This window comes from Mesocricetus auratus, unplaced genomic scaffold (assembly GCF_017639785.1).
Source record: "Mesocricetus auratus isolate SY011 unplaced genomic scaffold, BCM_Maur_2.0 Super-Scaffold_100676, whole genome shotgun sequence".
Taxonomy (NCBI): Eukaryota; Metazoa; Chordata; class Mammalia; order Rodentia; family Cricetidae; genus Mesocricetus; species Mesocricetus auratus.
The window spans coordinates 85,938,070-85,953,789 of NW_024429266.1; the positions used below are offsets into that span (position 1 = coordinate 85,938,070).

Consider the following 15,720-nt stretch of genomic DNA (forward strand, 5'->3'; position numbering starts at 1 on the left):
TCCCAGAATTAATCTTAGCTATTGCAGAATACGTAATGGCAATTGATTTCTTGATATGGACTTCCATCATTTCTGATTTTATGCAGCAGTATTTAATGACAACCAATTCTAGTTAATAGTTAATAAAGGTAAGTTGGTAAAGGCTTACAAGGTGGTTCAACAATTTGCTGAATGATATCTTTTTCTGTGATTTACTAATGTGACAAATCAACTGTAGAATTTTGTTGTCTTTAAAAGGTAGTATTTGAAGACCTTAGAGAATTGTGTAATGATTCTGTGTCTCTCATTACTGATAATATGCTTTTGAATATCATATTTGCACTTTTACAGAAGGATTTTCACACTGAATAAAAAAAATCAGTTAACTGAATTTGAATTGAAAATTTAGTTATGCTATTAGGTTTGCATTACAGCATAATTTTACTTTGCTTTCTTATTTAAAAAGTTGTGGAGGTCGCTTCAAGCATCACTGCCAGGGAGGAACAGCCCTCTCGAGGCAAGAAGATTTTGTTCAGCATGGCTTAGTTAGCCTGGTTGGTTCAAACTTGCAGAGTCTGACACCAGGCAGTTTATTTTGTCATATTTAAGTACACTACAGCTTTAGGGGAAAGTTTCCTGATAATAATTATCTCAGTCCCATGTGCACAGTAAAGCTTGACTCTTGCAAAGTAATGTGACCATGAAGATGGGTTCTATAACTTAAGACACAGGATCAGGTGTGGTCTCTGACCAAGATAGCATAGAAGTCACCAGACTGTAAAGTACATGTGGCATCTCCCTTAAGGATGATCCTATGGACTGAGAAACAATGCTTAAGACAAAGGTCTAGGAAGGGAGAGTCTGGGGTAAACATAATCGAGGGTTCAGTGAGGCCTGGCTCTACTGATGGCACAACTCACCAGGCTGTCAACAACATCCACTCCCAGCCTTCCGTGCGGAAAACAGGTTGTACACATCCCTTCTGTTGAAGACACAAGCCTACGTGCTTTAGCATTCTTGGTTTCTCCTTCCCTGTCTGTGAGCAGGAGGACCCTGTACCCTCTACAAAATGTGTTTTGTTTTTGTGGAAAATTCATCTAAAATTAAAAATTCTCTGAGATCCTGTTTCCCAGAGACTTGCTGTAGCATTCCCGTGTATGTTTACCAATGGAACAGCTCTGCGCAGGTACAGCTACAGCATTAATGCTGCCCTGCAGATTTTCTTACAGTGTGTTTCTTCGTGTTTATAAATGTGTACTATCCTTTTTAAGATCTCTTGGACGTGCCAGAATACGGTGACTTATTGGATTAGCTCCTATTGACTGTCATTTGGGCTGGTATAGTTGTTTAACTATAAGTAATATGTGCTTTTGTTAATAGTTTCTCATTCTGGACATGTTTAGTGTTCTGTGTAATCTGCTGTTGCTGTTCTGATAAGAAGAACTGCCTAGCATTTTAGCCAGCAGTGGTTGTGCATGCCTTCAATCCCAGCCCTAAGGAGGCAGAAGTAGGTAGGTCTCTTTGAGTTTGAGACCAGCCTGGCATTTTATTTTGTGTATCTTTTAGAGATGGACTTAAAAAGAAAAATAGGTTGCTATGTAATAAATCTTAGGACCATATAATTAGCAACTATTATTTAAAAAACAAAACCCAGTTTTCTTGTTTCTATGCTATAAAACCTCAGGGCTCTTTGGGAATATACAACTTCTGTTTTGGAATTTAATTTGCAAAAATAGTTCCATTGTCCCCCACAAAAAAAATGAGTAAATCAGCATCTTGCCCTATCATTTGTAAAGGAGGAAAACCACTCTACTCCCCCCACTGTGCACATAGATGTATAAAATAGTATTTTGTATGGTTGTAATTTTCCTGGTCAAGATTAATGATGTGCTCAAGCCTCTTCCCGTTTTTTTCATTGGCCATTTGTAATGTTTCCTTTTCATTGAGATGTTCAGGTGTGCTGGAGTTTTCCTGTGCCACAGCTGCTCCCAAAAATTACTCAGAAAACTTAATATTATTTATGAATGCTCAACCAAATAGCACAGGCTTATTACTAGTTAGTTCTTACAACTTAAATTAACCCATTTTTACTAATCTGTGTGCTGCCCCATGGCTCATGTCTTTGCCTGTCTTCCAGCCTGAGTCTCTAGGTAACTTCAGACTCCGCTCCTTTCCTTCCCAGCATTTTCAGTTTGGCCTTCCCGCCTAAACCTTATTCTGTTAAGCTATTGGCCGGCCAGTCAGCTTGTTTAAACAAATCGTAGCAACAATATTCACACATTCAGACTTTTGTCAGCTTTTCAGAACTGATTTATAGGAGTTGTCTGGGATGCTAATCCTTTAGTGGTATTATATGCTGCCCTTGTCTGGTGTGTGTGTGTGTGTGTGTGTGTGTGTGTGTGTGTGTGCATGCATTTGTGGCTAAGTATGAGTTTTTACTGGTATGACAAGTTGTTCTTTACTGTATCTTGTTTATGAACTTCTTCCTACTTTGGGTCTATGAACATACTTTATGTTACTGACATTTTATAATTTTGCCTTTGTGTTTTAATCTGCTTTACTTATTTTTTGCATATGATTGCAGGGTTTCAGTATACCAAATTTAAATGAATTTATAAATCTTAAGTTTGGGAAGTCTAACCACTGTTCAGAGCCCCCCACTCCCACCCCCAGACTCTTTATCACTAGGGACACAAATATTAGGCCTGGTGCTATGTTTACTTTTCCCCTGTGCTGAGATTAAGTAGTATCTTGATCTCATATAAGTTCACTATCGTTTCATTATAGTCGTCATTCTTTTTTTGTTTTTAGTATCACTCCTGTGATACTAAAACTACTGTTTTCATTTCTAAATTTTCTGGTTTTGTGGGGGGGTCTTTTGTTTTTGTTTTTCTGAGTCTTGCATTGTTCCATTTATTTCAAGAATGTCTTCCCTTTATGGAACATAGCAGTTTCCCAAAAAGGTGGTTTCAGAGATGTTCAGAGCAAGAGAAGAGAGGGAGACAAAGAATATTTCAACAGGCTAGTTTATTTATTTACTCCCTTACACATGCACACATGCATGGACCACCATGGGCCCTGGGCATTGATCTGGGTCTGTTCACTTTTGAAAGCCTTTGCCATGTTGATTCCAGTTGTTTTCATGTTATTGCAGCTTGGAGGGCTTGAGGTACAGTGTCACAGATGTCCTCTCTGCTATGGTGAGGGAACTTGAACAGTGTCACAGGTGTCCTCTCTGCTATGGTGGGGGACTTGAGGTACAGTGTCAGAGGCATCCTCTCTTATCTTGGTACTCTTGGTCTCTGAAGATCCCCTTTCTCTGCTTTCTTGCTAGGAAGCTGAGTCCTTTCCTTTTGTGGCTACCCATACCAGGGTGAAGCTGTAGGTGGAAGGAAAAGACAGTTCTTCCTATGCCCAGTGCTGGTGGCTGCCGCCGTGTGGTAGAGCTCCAGAACTGCCTGTGTGAACTAAAGAGCCCCACCCTGCAGCATCCCATCGCTCCCAGGCTTTCTGCCAGAGAGACGATTTTGTCTGGAGAGTCTTGTCTATACAGTTCTGGGGCTTGGGTTACCCTGTTACCCTGCAGTAAAAGGTGTGCCATAGAGTTGCCTTATGGGTAATTCTTAAGAGTTTGATTTCTGTTTCAGTTCACCTACTAATATTACTCTTCAGAGACCTCAACTAATTATTTTGTCATTAAGAATAAAAGTAGATACAGTAGGAAGCTGGAGAGATGACTCAGTGGTTAAGAGAGTGACTGTTTTCCTTGAGGTCCGGATTCAGTTCCTAGCACCTACAAGGTAGCTGACAACATATGTAACTCCAGTTCCAGATGCCATCTTCTGACCTCCAAGAGTACCAGGCACACATGTGGTAGGTACACAGACATAAATGTAGATCAAACATCTATACATGTAAAATAAAATTTTAGGAGATGAGACAGTTCTATTTGGTTAGGATATCTGATTCTCATGTTATTATACAGTGGCAAAATGTGTGGTGTCCACTGTTAGTTCTATGGTCCTAATGTAATGTGTTCTGCCACACCCCTCCCCCAATGCTACATTGTAGGTCCAGCACTCACGTGGATTTGTCCCCCAGCTCTGCACTTTACTATATGCACAGTATTAGGCAGCTGTTTCTCACAGCTTTGGTGTACTTACTGTAAGTAGGGATACTGCATCCTGCTTCATTTTGTCATTGGTTGACTTAAATAAGATTACATGTTGTCTCACAGTGCCTAACATTGAGTAGATACCAACCAGTAATGTTCCCTTCTTCCTTTGTCCTTTCTTATATAGTTCATGTGTGCATGTGTACTCATGTACATATATACAGTTATGCAGATATACATCAGTGAATTTATAAGTATGTGCACACAGAATTTTTAACCAAATATACCCTCATTCCAGAGATTTTCCTTCTCACTTAAGCAATACAAAGGCTTGTTTATTCAGTATGCCATAATGTAGGATATTAAATCAGAAGCAGGTATTAGTACAGGTAGGCATAGTTATTTCTAGCTGCAAAATGATACACAGAAACACTATAAGAAAGACTAGGCCTGGGCGTGCATGTGCCTGTTCTCCATAATGAACACCTTCCCCAAAGAAAGACTAGAAATTATTATACTAGGGTGTGTGTGTGTGTGTGTGTGTGTGTGTGTGTGTGTGTGTGTGTGCGTGCGTGCGTGTGTGCGTGCGTGTGCGCGTGTGTGTGCATCTTCTGAGGCACCTTTCTATCACAGCATTTAGCATTGTAGTTAATTTTTTTAATTAGTAAATTTGGTTCTTCATATGTATACTGTATATTCTAGTCACTCTCTCTCTCAGTTAATGTCTAAATGGAGATTCTCATCATGAATTACAATTGTGACCATTTTCAAAAGACTAACATAAAGTAATTAAAATTCTGAAGGTACTAAGATATACAAGCATGTTTCAATCAGATAAGATGCTGGGTTGCCAGGTTAGGGGTATTTAGAATACAATGTATGTATTTCTGCAAGGGTGACAACATTTCTTCACAGTTCAGGAAACAAGTTAGTGGTTCAGTGTGATAGACGTAAAATGAATAGAGCTAGCATCAGATGTTCATATTACATGGGCATTGGTTACATTTCCTATAAAAGAAACTTGTGTACCCCAGGAGACAGACTGACGGGTATATTATTTGTAGATCTCCCTATCTACTCCCCACACACACACACTGGCTTACATTTTACAGTTCTACATTTTAACCTTCAAGACTAGAAACTATTTTGAAAGGAGAAAACACAAAACAAAGGACTACAGTGGTATAAGGAAAAGAAACCAATATATTTGAACTAAGAAAAGGGAGTGTAAAATGATCCTGAGAATATATTTGCTGAACAGATGCTTTCCTAAAGAGTTTATTGTGAATGGGATTGCGTTACATTGGGAAAAGGAAGCCTTCAAAACTGCAGAGAGAGCACTGGAAATGAAGTCAGTCATTCGAGGAAAGAGCTCATCTTATTCCTGTGTAACCATGTAACACTCACCTTGTCTCAGTTCCTTGTCTGCAAATGCTGGAGATCACTGGCTTGAAGATAGTTTCTTTCCAACAGTAGTAATCTATGCCTGCAAGTTTAACTTAATTGTATTTTATTGTATATGTCTTTCTATACTTTTGGGTCACTGTGCTAAGAGAGAACTTACCTTAAGAAGTTGGCACCAGGCAATACAAACTGAAACAAAGTACATTCCTGTTGTGTTACTTTTTGTGAGACTCAATCTCATGCGTGCATGCATGCATGCGTGCGGTGTGTGTGTGTGTGTGTGTGTGTGTGTGTGTGTGTGTGTGTGTGTGTTTTAGTGGTGGTGCTAGTCCGTATTGTTTTATAGTTTGCTTGTCTTACTTGTCTTGCAGATCTTCCAATCTTTTTACCCTATATATTTTCCTTATTAGTGGTTGCATGGGTGCTCATTAATTTTAGGTCATTTCCTATTTCATGGCATTATTATTATTAAACAGGGAAGTCAAGAGCATCACCGACCAAATCCTTGTTATATGACAGTACTCATTATTCATCTAGTCTTCCCAAGCTTTATGTTAGTGCTGATTAGCATGATGAAATTACTTTGAGGAAACCACTCACAGAGCTGATAAATAAACATATTTACCCAGTCAGTTTAACACCAGGTTTTGTTGAAATTCCTGAGAGAGAATGAGTGAGTGGAGTTCATCCTTGTCTCGCCTTTTACTTGAAGCAGGTTCTCTTGTTTGCCACTGTTTAAGCCAGGCTATCTGGCCCTCAGGCTTTTGCAGATCTCTTGTTCGTGTCTTGCATCTTCCCATATCTGGTGTTTAACTTGGTTCTGCAGGTCCAAAGTCAGGTCTCCCAAGGTTGTACTCATGTGCCTTATCCACTAAATTATCTCCCTAGCTCAAAGATTTCAGACAAGAAGAAACTGAACAGAGCTGAAAAGAACTGCAGGTTCGCTTCAGTCCTCATTTGTGTCTTCCTTAGTTAGAGCGTCCTTTTATTGTTCATCCAAACTGGAGTGAAAGATGGTTCATTAATAACTAATAACCGATAAACTAATAATTAATGACTGATAAAGACCAACAGTTTGTTTAAAACAAAAATGCTGTTTATATATCATTCAGTAGTTTTAAACCCTTCTAACTTTGTAAGAGGATCTGTTTATCTGGTCTTCATGTGATTATTATTAGGATGGAGTGTAAAATAAAATAAAGGGCATTTAACTTTGGAGTCAGGCTTATGCTTTTAGTCTCAGAGAGTAGCTTGGTGTCTTGGACAAGCTATTTAGTATCTTCAGTTTTTTCCTTCAATATAAAATATAGGCAGTACAAGGAAAGGAATGAGGTAGTTAATATGAAAAATACAGCACAAAATATGATATTCTTAAAGGTGGGCAGTGGTGGTACATGCCTTTAATCCCAGCACTTGGGAGGCAGAGGCAGGCTGATCTCTCTGAGTTCCAGCCTGGTCTACAGGAGCTAGTTCCAGGACAGCCTCCAAAGCCACAGAGAAACCCTGTCTCGAAAAACCAAAAAAATTAAAAAAAAAAAGAAAAAAAAAAGATATTCTTAATTGTTAACTTGGCGCTTATTATGCCTTTGAAAAATTGTTGTTGTGTCTGTCATAGGACCTATCAAGTTTGATAAGATCTTGACAGGTGGAATTACATTTTATGTAACTATCCAACATTCATAAAATAATAAAAAAAACTTTAGCCATTAAAAAAAATGGATGGATGAAAGACAAGTGACACTCCAGTATAAAGTACCAACTTGGTGTGAACCCCAGGTGGGTGAATTATGTTAGTGTGACACTTGCTCTAAGCCCTGCTGCATTCCCAAAGGCACCAAACAGATTATGTGTTTATGACTTAAGCTTACAGCTTAACCTTCATAATTTGAAAGCAGTTTAGAAGGTAATAGCTATATAGTTTACTGACTTAATTAGAATGTTTGACTTACAAGTGGTGGCTTGCAAAAACTAGATTTATTAGGCCACATAATTAACCGACAGAAATAATAAGACTGGCTCCTAGAATTGGTTGTCCATACCTTAAGAATTCAAAACTGGCGCTAGAGTAGTTGCTTTATTACTGACAATCTTAAGAAACTCCTTGGAGTGTTGATGAACCATGCTGTGTACCTCTGTCTCTCTCTGACCTGGTGTCTAATCACCATTTCTACACTGTCCAGTGTAAATTGAACCTTACGAAATTACTAGTAGTCAGTTTTTATACCAACTCAAAAAGCCGTCTCATACAGTTCAACCTATTAACATGGAAGGGTGAGACACCAGAACTAACAAGACCTAAAAGGAGAGAAGAGATACTGCTGTTTCTCCCCGACCCACACCCTGTTTCTTCAAGGCAGAAGAAATAGTGACTGAACTTGCACAGTTGCAAGTAGCATGGGCCAGCCCGAATGCAAAGGAAAGGTAGCATAAAGGTGCTCGGAGCAAGGGAGACTCTGTAACACAAGAATCCGCGTGAAGGCCAGGCACAGTGGTGCACATGAGTGAGCCCAGTGTTGCAGGTCAGTCTGAGAAACAGAAATGAAGGTGCAGAATGGTAGACGAAGAGACTTCAGTGAGCCTCAGGCCTATACATACGCAGGGGCATGGATGAGTATGCCTGCACCCACACAAACTAGCACACCGCATACACAGAACTGTGTGTGTGTGTAAATTTCACACTTACACATAGAAATAAAGTTTTATGGCACCCATGGAACGGTAAATACTTCTGTGGCTAACCCTAATGAAGCTCACTTGACTCAGTGTGCGCACACGCTGGAAGAGGAAGAGGATCAGCGGGGGCTGGAGGGCTGTGGTGGCACAGATGTGCTCAAAATACATTCTGTACTGTCTGAAAATGTTTCAACAGAACCCATTATTATGCATGTTAGTGTTGATAAAAAACTTTAAAAAGTACAAAAGAGTCGTAAGATGAGAGAGTGCATTATTCTTACCAGCCATTTGTTAAACCATCTCAGGTTTTGACATTCCTGCTTTTTTCATGTAGCAGACGTGCAAGGCTCTGGATTCTTCCCTTTGTTCGTTGTGTCCCTTATACTTTCCTCCTTTAAAGATAAATAATTAGGGTTCAAAGAGCTACAATCACTTGTCTAAGATAATGTAATTAATTATTATAGAGCCAGGACTTGAAGTTCAAGTTAAAGACAAACCCAGCTTTTCTTTCAACACTGTTACTTGTCTGATTGCCACTGAAATCCCACTAAAAGCAGAAAGGAGCATATCTGTCTGCCTTCTGGGAGGTCGGGTGGCACGTATGGCCTCAGTGTGGATGTTGCCTCTTCCATAGGTTTGGTTTGAAAATGCTGAGGAGATTGTGTCAGTGTGTTAACTCAGACTAGGAATTGACTGTTTCAGCTTGAGGAAAACGGCACACTCTGCCTTAGTGTCTAATATGACTGACCTTACATTGTACTGATCTAAGAAGTAGGCCAAGGGTATCTATTAAGTCAGTATTTCTCCCCAGCATTTTTCTGCTTATAGACAATTAACCAATAGCACTTGATCTTTCTATACAGCTGTATGTTTTTAATTAATTTATTCTACATCCTGGCCAGTTTCCTCACCCTCCTCTCCTCCCAGTCCTCCCCACCCCTTTGTTCTCATGTGCCCCCCCCCCACTCCTCCTCTTTCTGTTTAGGAAAGGGTAGGTCTTCAATGAGTATCAACAGAACATGGCATATCAAAGTTGCAGTAAGACTAAGCACCTCCACTTCTATTAAGGCTGGACAAGGTGACCCAGTATGAGGAGTAGGGTCCCAAAAGCCAGTAAAAGGGTCAGAGACAGCCCCTGTTCCACTGTAAGGAATCCCACAAGAGGGCCAAGACACACAACTGTAACATACATGCAGAGAGCCTAGATCAGTCCCCTGCAGGCTCCCTGGTTGTTGGGTCAGTCTCTGTGAGCCCCTATGAGCCCAGATTAGTTGATTCTATGGGCATTCTTGTGATGTCCTTGACCCCTCTGGCTCCTACGATCCTTTCTCCTCCTCTTCTCCCTGAGCTCCACCTAATGTTTCACTGTGGGTCTGCATCTGTTTCCATCAGTTGCTGCATGAAGTCTCTGATGACAATTGGGTTAGGCACCAATCTATGAGTGTAACAGAATATCGTTAGGCATCATTACATTGACTTTTTCTTCACGCCAGTCACGTTTGCTTCTATCCTAGGTCTCTGGGTCATCCAGCCTGTGGGTCCTGGTATTCCAGGCATTGTCAGGGGTGGGGTTGATCTCTTGGCATGGGCTTTAGGCTAAATCAGTCATTGATTGGACATGCCTTCAATCTCTAAGCCAACCTTAGACACCCCATAGGTCAGATATCCTACTCACTCTACTTGAAGTCTTGTCTGGTCACAGGAGATGGCTGTGTATTCACTATTGCTAGGAGTCTTAGCGGAGGTCATCCTTGTAGAGAGTCCTGGGAGAGTCCCTTGCACCAGGTTTTTACCTGACCCTAAAATGTCCCCTTTTCCAGTCGTCTCTTTTAGTGCTCTCCCCCACCCCCTCTGCTCCCCGTCAACCTGATCTCTCATCTTCTCGTCCCTAGCCACCCAGAGCTGTACATTTTTATTCTAATTGACCCAGCAAACAGTAGATTCTAAAATAGCTTTGGAAGCATTTAATGATGTAGTGAAAACTTAACTATAGTCTTAAAATAGTCCTTGTTGTTATATACCTAACATGTTAGGCAGCAGCTTTATATCATCATCTTTTATTTTTCTTTATTGGTTTTGATTCATTGTTATTAGTATTATTGCTATTTGTGGAAGTTGGTTCTTTCTTTCTACTATGTGGGTCCCAGTGATCAAACTCAGGCTGGCAGCATCTTTACCTGCTGTATCATCCTGTTGGCACACTGCTTTGTTTTTGATAGTCTTTTATGATACAGCCCAGGCTTGCTTGGAGCCTGCCAGAGCCAATCCTACTGCCTCTGGAGTACAGACATGGCAGGTATGTGCCGCCACACCCAGCCTTTACTCTTTAAAAAAGACATTGGACTGTTGGAAGAAGGGAGAACAGCAAAAATTCTTTAGTTTGAGTTCATGACAGTGTTGCTTTTTATTGGTGTTAGAAGAGTGTGAGAGGGAAGACAAGGGAAGGGGCCTTCTAGTCAGTGGGGGAGCATGGCTTGCCATCTTTTCCTAAACACCACAATGTTATTAAAAGGGAAACCTGGGTAGTTTGCTCTCGTGAAAACTTCATATGTCTCCAAAGTGATGTATGTAGGAACATTTAATAAGAAAACTAAGGTGGTATGGGGGAGGGATAACCATGGGAAGATCCCATCATTTTAATAACTTGAAAAATATCCTTATAGAAGTTGCTCTTGTAAACATGGTAAAATTATTTTTTGTTTGTCTTAAAAAAAACTGATTTGGTATAGTTTCCTCACTAGAAGGAAGTCCTTTCTCAGGCAGTCAGGTTTTAAAATGGTCAATATTTTCTTTTTTAGATGATAGTATTTCTGCTGCAAGTACTTCTGATGTGCAGGATCGCCTCTCAGCTCTCGAGTCACGAGTTCAACAACAGGAAGATGAAATCACTGTGCTAAAGGCAGCTTTGGCTGATGTTTTGAGGCGTCTTGCGATCTCTGAGGATCATGTAGCCTCAGTGAAAAAGTCTGTGCCAAATAAAGGTAAGATTGTTGTAAACAAGAATCTTGGATTTTCTTTTTCTTTTGAAAATTGAAATATAAAACTATTGGCCTGTTTGATTATAGTAGGTTTCTCTTTATTTCCCCAAATTCTGAAAGTTTACTCATTATTTTAATTGAGAACTCTATAATACTTCACTTACAGGTTTTTCCCACCATAATATTTCTAACTATATAATAAATTTTGCTAAGGGCAAGGACTGAATCTTTTTGCACCTCCTGACCCAACTATAGCTAGGCATTTAATCTCCTTATTACAGAAACATGATTAAAATAGTTGTTTCCTTGTTGCAGTGCTTTAACTATGTGTCTGTATGTATATGTTAACCTGCAGTGAAAAGCATGCTTCCTTGTTGTCCCAGTGCTTTAACTGTGTGCTTTTGTTTTTAACTGTCATGTAATAATTGGACTATTTCTGGGGTACATTGTAGCATTTCATGCATGTGTATAATGTAGAATGACCAGGTAAAGGTAATTGGCCTGTCACCTCAGACATTTCTTACTTATTGTGTTAGAAACATTCACAATTCTCTCTAGAAACTGTTTTAAAGTATAGAAACAATTTTTTCAACCATAGTTATCCTCCTATGCTGTATAGACTGTTAATGTCATTTTTTCCTATCCGTCTTCATCCCTGTGCCTATTAACCATCTTTTCCCTATCACATACTCTTCCAAGCACTATGTTCTACTTTGAAATCAGCTTTTAGTTTCCACATGCCTGTGAGAACATGTCCTATTTTCTTTCTATGCATACTGGTCTCAGTTAACATTCTGTCCTCCTTCAGGTTCTATACATGTTATTATAAATGAAAAGATTTTTTAAATGACTGAATATTCAATTCTGTGGATGTAGTTTGTGTGGATGTATAAGATGCACACATGTTAATACACACATGCATTTTAATCATTTTTTTATTTCTCTAACAAAATACCAAGAAATCAATTTAAAAGGACTAAAAGATAATAGGTAGGGGTTATAGAGATAGCTCAGCATTAAAAATATTGGCTGCTCTTCCAGACGACCAGGATAGATTGTCAGCACCTTCATGGCAGTTCATCTGTAATTCCAATCTCATAGGATCCAGCGCCCTCTTCTGGCCCCCACAGCCACTACATGCAAGTGACGCGTGAACAAGCATGCAGACGAAACACCTATACACATACAAGTAAAGGAAAACAGGTTTTAAAATAAATCCCAGTGCTTTGCAGCTAGGGTAGTTACATTATAAAATGAGATTCGTTTCATTGATTATTGTTTGGGTTACTTGGTTGAAAAAACTTTCATGGATGGACATAGTTCATTAAGATTAATCACTTATTTCTTGTTAGTGGAGATTTTGTCTAATTACATTTTCCAATTCTGATAATAAGACATGGAGAGATATAAATTTTTCTTAGTTTTGCTATTGAAAACTCTTAAACAGGTTTATATTTCTCTTGGGATTTGTATATATTATACTATCAAATAATCTAAAATCAGGTATCAGTTTTTAATTAGAATTAATATATTAGTGATATAAAATCAGAATAAATATTTTAAACAAGATGTTTTCAAATTAATTTTTCATAAAACACCTGTTAAAATACAGTTAAACTTTAAATAAAAGTGAAATTACTTATTGTACTGTGGAAAACTCCACTATGTTAAGTTCTTAGTTTCCTTTTAAATTAGAATTAAGTACAGTCAATACTGTATCTATATATTTTACATCTGTAGATTCAACCAGCCATAATCAGAAACATTCAGGGCATGCTTAAACAGCTGTAGATTTTTATGTATCACTCCCTTGGACAATAGAGTATAATCTGTACTTACCTACACTATGTTGAACATTTTAAATAATGTAGGAATTATTTAAAACACGCAAAATGATGTACATAGATTATCGGGCAGCTAATGCAGGAGACTTGAGCACATGCAGACTTTGGTTTCAGCTTTGAGCGGAAAGGCTCCCAGGTCCCGAGTGCTTCTGTATTCACCCTCCATAAATTATTGACAGGTCAGTGCACACTCATCGTCTGCACTGTTCTTTTTAAAGATGCCTTTCCCTTAGAGATCAGGTGAACCCTCTGGATGAGCAGGGGAAGAGCCTTTATGACATTGGTTAACTACTGTAACTACTGCTGAGGACAACTGTTACTCAGTGTGGGCAGATGGTAACAATATGGTGAACATAATTTGGCTTCAAGTATGGCTCACAGTAAATATTAATGATGTATGTATGTATGTCTAAATGGCTTGGTGAAATTCTACTATCACTTAAATGCCCAAATCAGAAGCACATTTAACTAGTTGCTGCAGTATCTTTGGTTCTTTTCTTTTAGTTTATCTCATTCCATGTACTTAAAAAATTAGCCCTTATTTTTCTGTATCTTTTGTCAGACACTTTACCTAGATAGGAAGTTTTCCCACCAGTTTTTTAAGGTGGCCAGTGTCTCGTATACCTTCTCTATCAGAGAATTCCTTCCTTTTGACAGCATATGTTCATAACTTAATAACAGTTAGAACTGGATCCTTGCCAAAAGAAAATTACCTGTGCTTTGGAGCATAAAGGAAAGTCTAGAGAACACTTGGACAATTTTAGCTGCCAGGAAGACAAATTATGCCATAGCTGGTCCCTGGGAAGCCCATTAGGACCCCTTGAGGAGAGGGGGTGACCAAGTGAATATTATCTGAGAATGTAGCTCAGCAGCACTACTAGTACAGAATGCTTTACAAGTAAAAGCCCAGTTTATCTAAAGGTAGCAGTTTTTCATGTAGTCATCACTTGAGAAATGAAAGAATCCAGAGAAAATAATGGAATATAATAGAAATTCAGTCCTTATTATGTACAATTTGTGATATTGTAAAGGCACAGGCATTGTCATTTAGTTCCTATCCTGAATTACATAGGAGATGGTAAGGGTACTCATGGGTGTTAGTGGGTAAATTATGTTACTCAAGTTGAAAAGGCGTGACTCCCTTTAATGAGAGCATTAAAATAAAATCAGTGACAATTGTGTCAGAGGATGAGGAGGCTAATTCCTCCGTATGCAGGTCACATCTCCGATACTTGTGTGTCTAGAAGTATGGTGGTGGCTGTTATCTCAGACCAGGCAAAAGGGGCTGCTCCTATGCCAGAGTCTGACACTTCCCTTGTCATTTCTACTTTTGAAAACAATGGCTACAAGTTGAGACAAGAGGAAAGGGAAAATATTGCACGATAATTGGAGATAGAGAAGACAGAATGTGATGGGGGTACATTGTCCTCTTAAAGGATAAAGTCATTGGACTAAGAAAGGGTGTCTAGAGCTTGGTGGGGAAGAGAATTAGAAATTGGAAGAGGCGTTTGGAGTTAGTGCACCCCTGACAGAGAACCTCAGATAGAGTTCTTCCTCCTTGCACCTCTGCCTTCCCTTGGCCACACATCGCATGCATGGTAAACGCTGCTGACTTGAACATTTTAAAGTATTTCATCATGACAGTTTAAAAAAATAATCAATATACTGAATGTTGGTAGCTCATGCCTGTAATCCCAGCACTTGGGAGGCAGAGGCAGGAACCTGGCCTACAGAGTGAGTTCCAGGACAGCCTCCAAAGCTACATAGAGGAACCCTATCTCGAAAAACAAACAAAAATCATCAATGCAGGAAGTCACCTGTGTGGCATACTAGTGCTAGATTTTATAGCAAAAATTTTAATTTGAAGGGGGTATTTCTCTTATGCAAGTACCTTCTTGAGAAATTTTTAAAAAATGCAGCTTCTCTCTGCCTTTTCCTCTCTTCTGGCTCATCCATCTGTGGTAGGATATGGGACACTGTATTAAGAATGCCTCTTAGGTAGTTATAATGGAAGGTAGTCACAGGACCTGTCAAAATTATGTTTTGGAAAGGAAAACCAGCATGAGATTGTCTTTTTTGCTTGAGTCCATAGCTTGTACTCTATTCCCAATCTTCAAATAAACTTGATTCCTAGTAAGTTGTCCTGTTTACTCCGAGGTTTTGACTGTTGCTGACCACAGCTGCCTACCTGCCTACCTGCCTACCAGTCAGACCTTGATTCCATTCCTTTTACTGTGAAGTTAAGGTTTTACATAATTAAACTTTATTTATGTAGAATAGCACTCTAAAATTTGATGTTTGTAATATTAGACATTTGAAATATATGGTTGAGTCATGAGCTTCAGAGCTGTCATGTAGGTGGGTGAGTGGGTGTAGCATCCCAGCAGCTCAGTGTAGCTTTCCTGTTGGTCTGTGTTGATGGCATTAAATGTCAAGACAGTCATGCCATTTGCTGAAGTTTCAGGTGGGGCCACCTGCTCAACATTCCTAAACACTAATAGAATTAATTCTTAAAACTGCTCTTTAAGAAATATTTTGTAATTTGTTACTTTTTTTTTTCTAACTACCTTAGGCCAACCAAGCCTTCGAGAAGCTATTTCCATGTCCTGTATAACCAATGGAAGTGGTATAAGCAGGAAACAGAGTCATGCCAGCTCTGTATCAATAGCAAGAAAAGAAACTCTTTCATCTGCTGCTAAGAGGTACCTGACTGTCATGGGGGGGGGGG

General features: G+C 39.2%; 1 protein-coding gene across 7 annotated transcripts in view; it reads left to right on the forward strand.

Annotated features, from left to right (window-relative positions):
• Eml4 (EMAP like 4) overlaps positions 1–15,720 on the forward strand; it is a 113,493-nt gene that overhangs the window by 53,999 nt on the left and 43,774 nt on the right. For all 7 annotated transcript variants that reach the window (XM_040739088.1, XM_040739087.1, XM_040739089.1 and 4 more), the window contains 2 exons: positions 10,969–11,151; positions 15,565–15,694. In XM_040739088.1, coding sequence (XP_040595022.1) covers positions 10,969–11,151; positions 15,565–15,694 — 313 coding nt within the window. The remainder of the gene's footprint in view (positions 1–10,968; positions 11,152–15,564; positions 15,695–15,720) is intronic.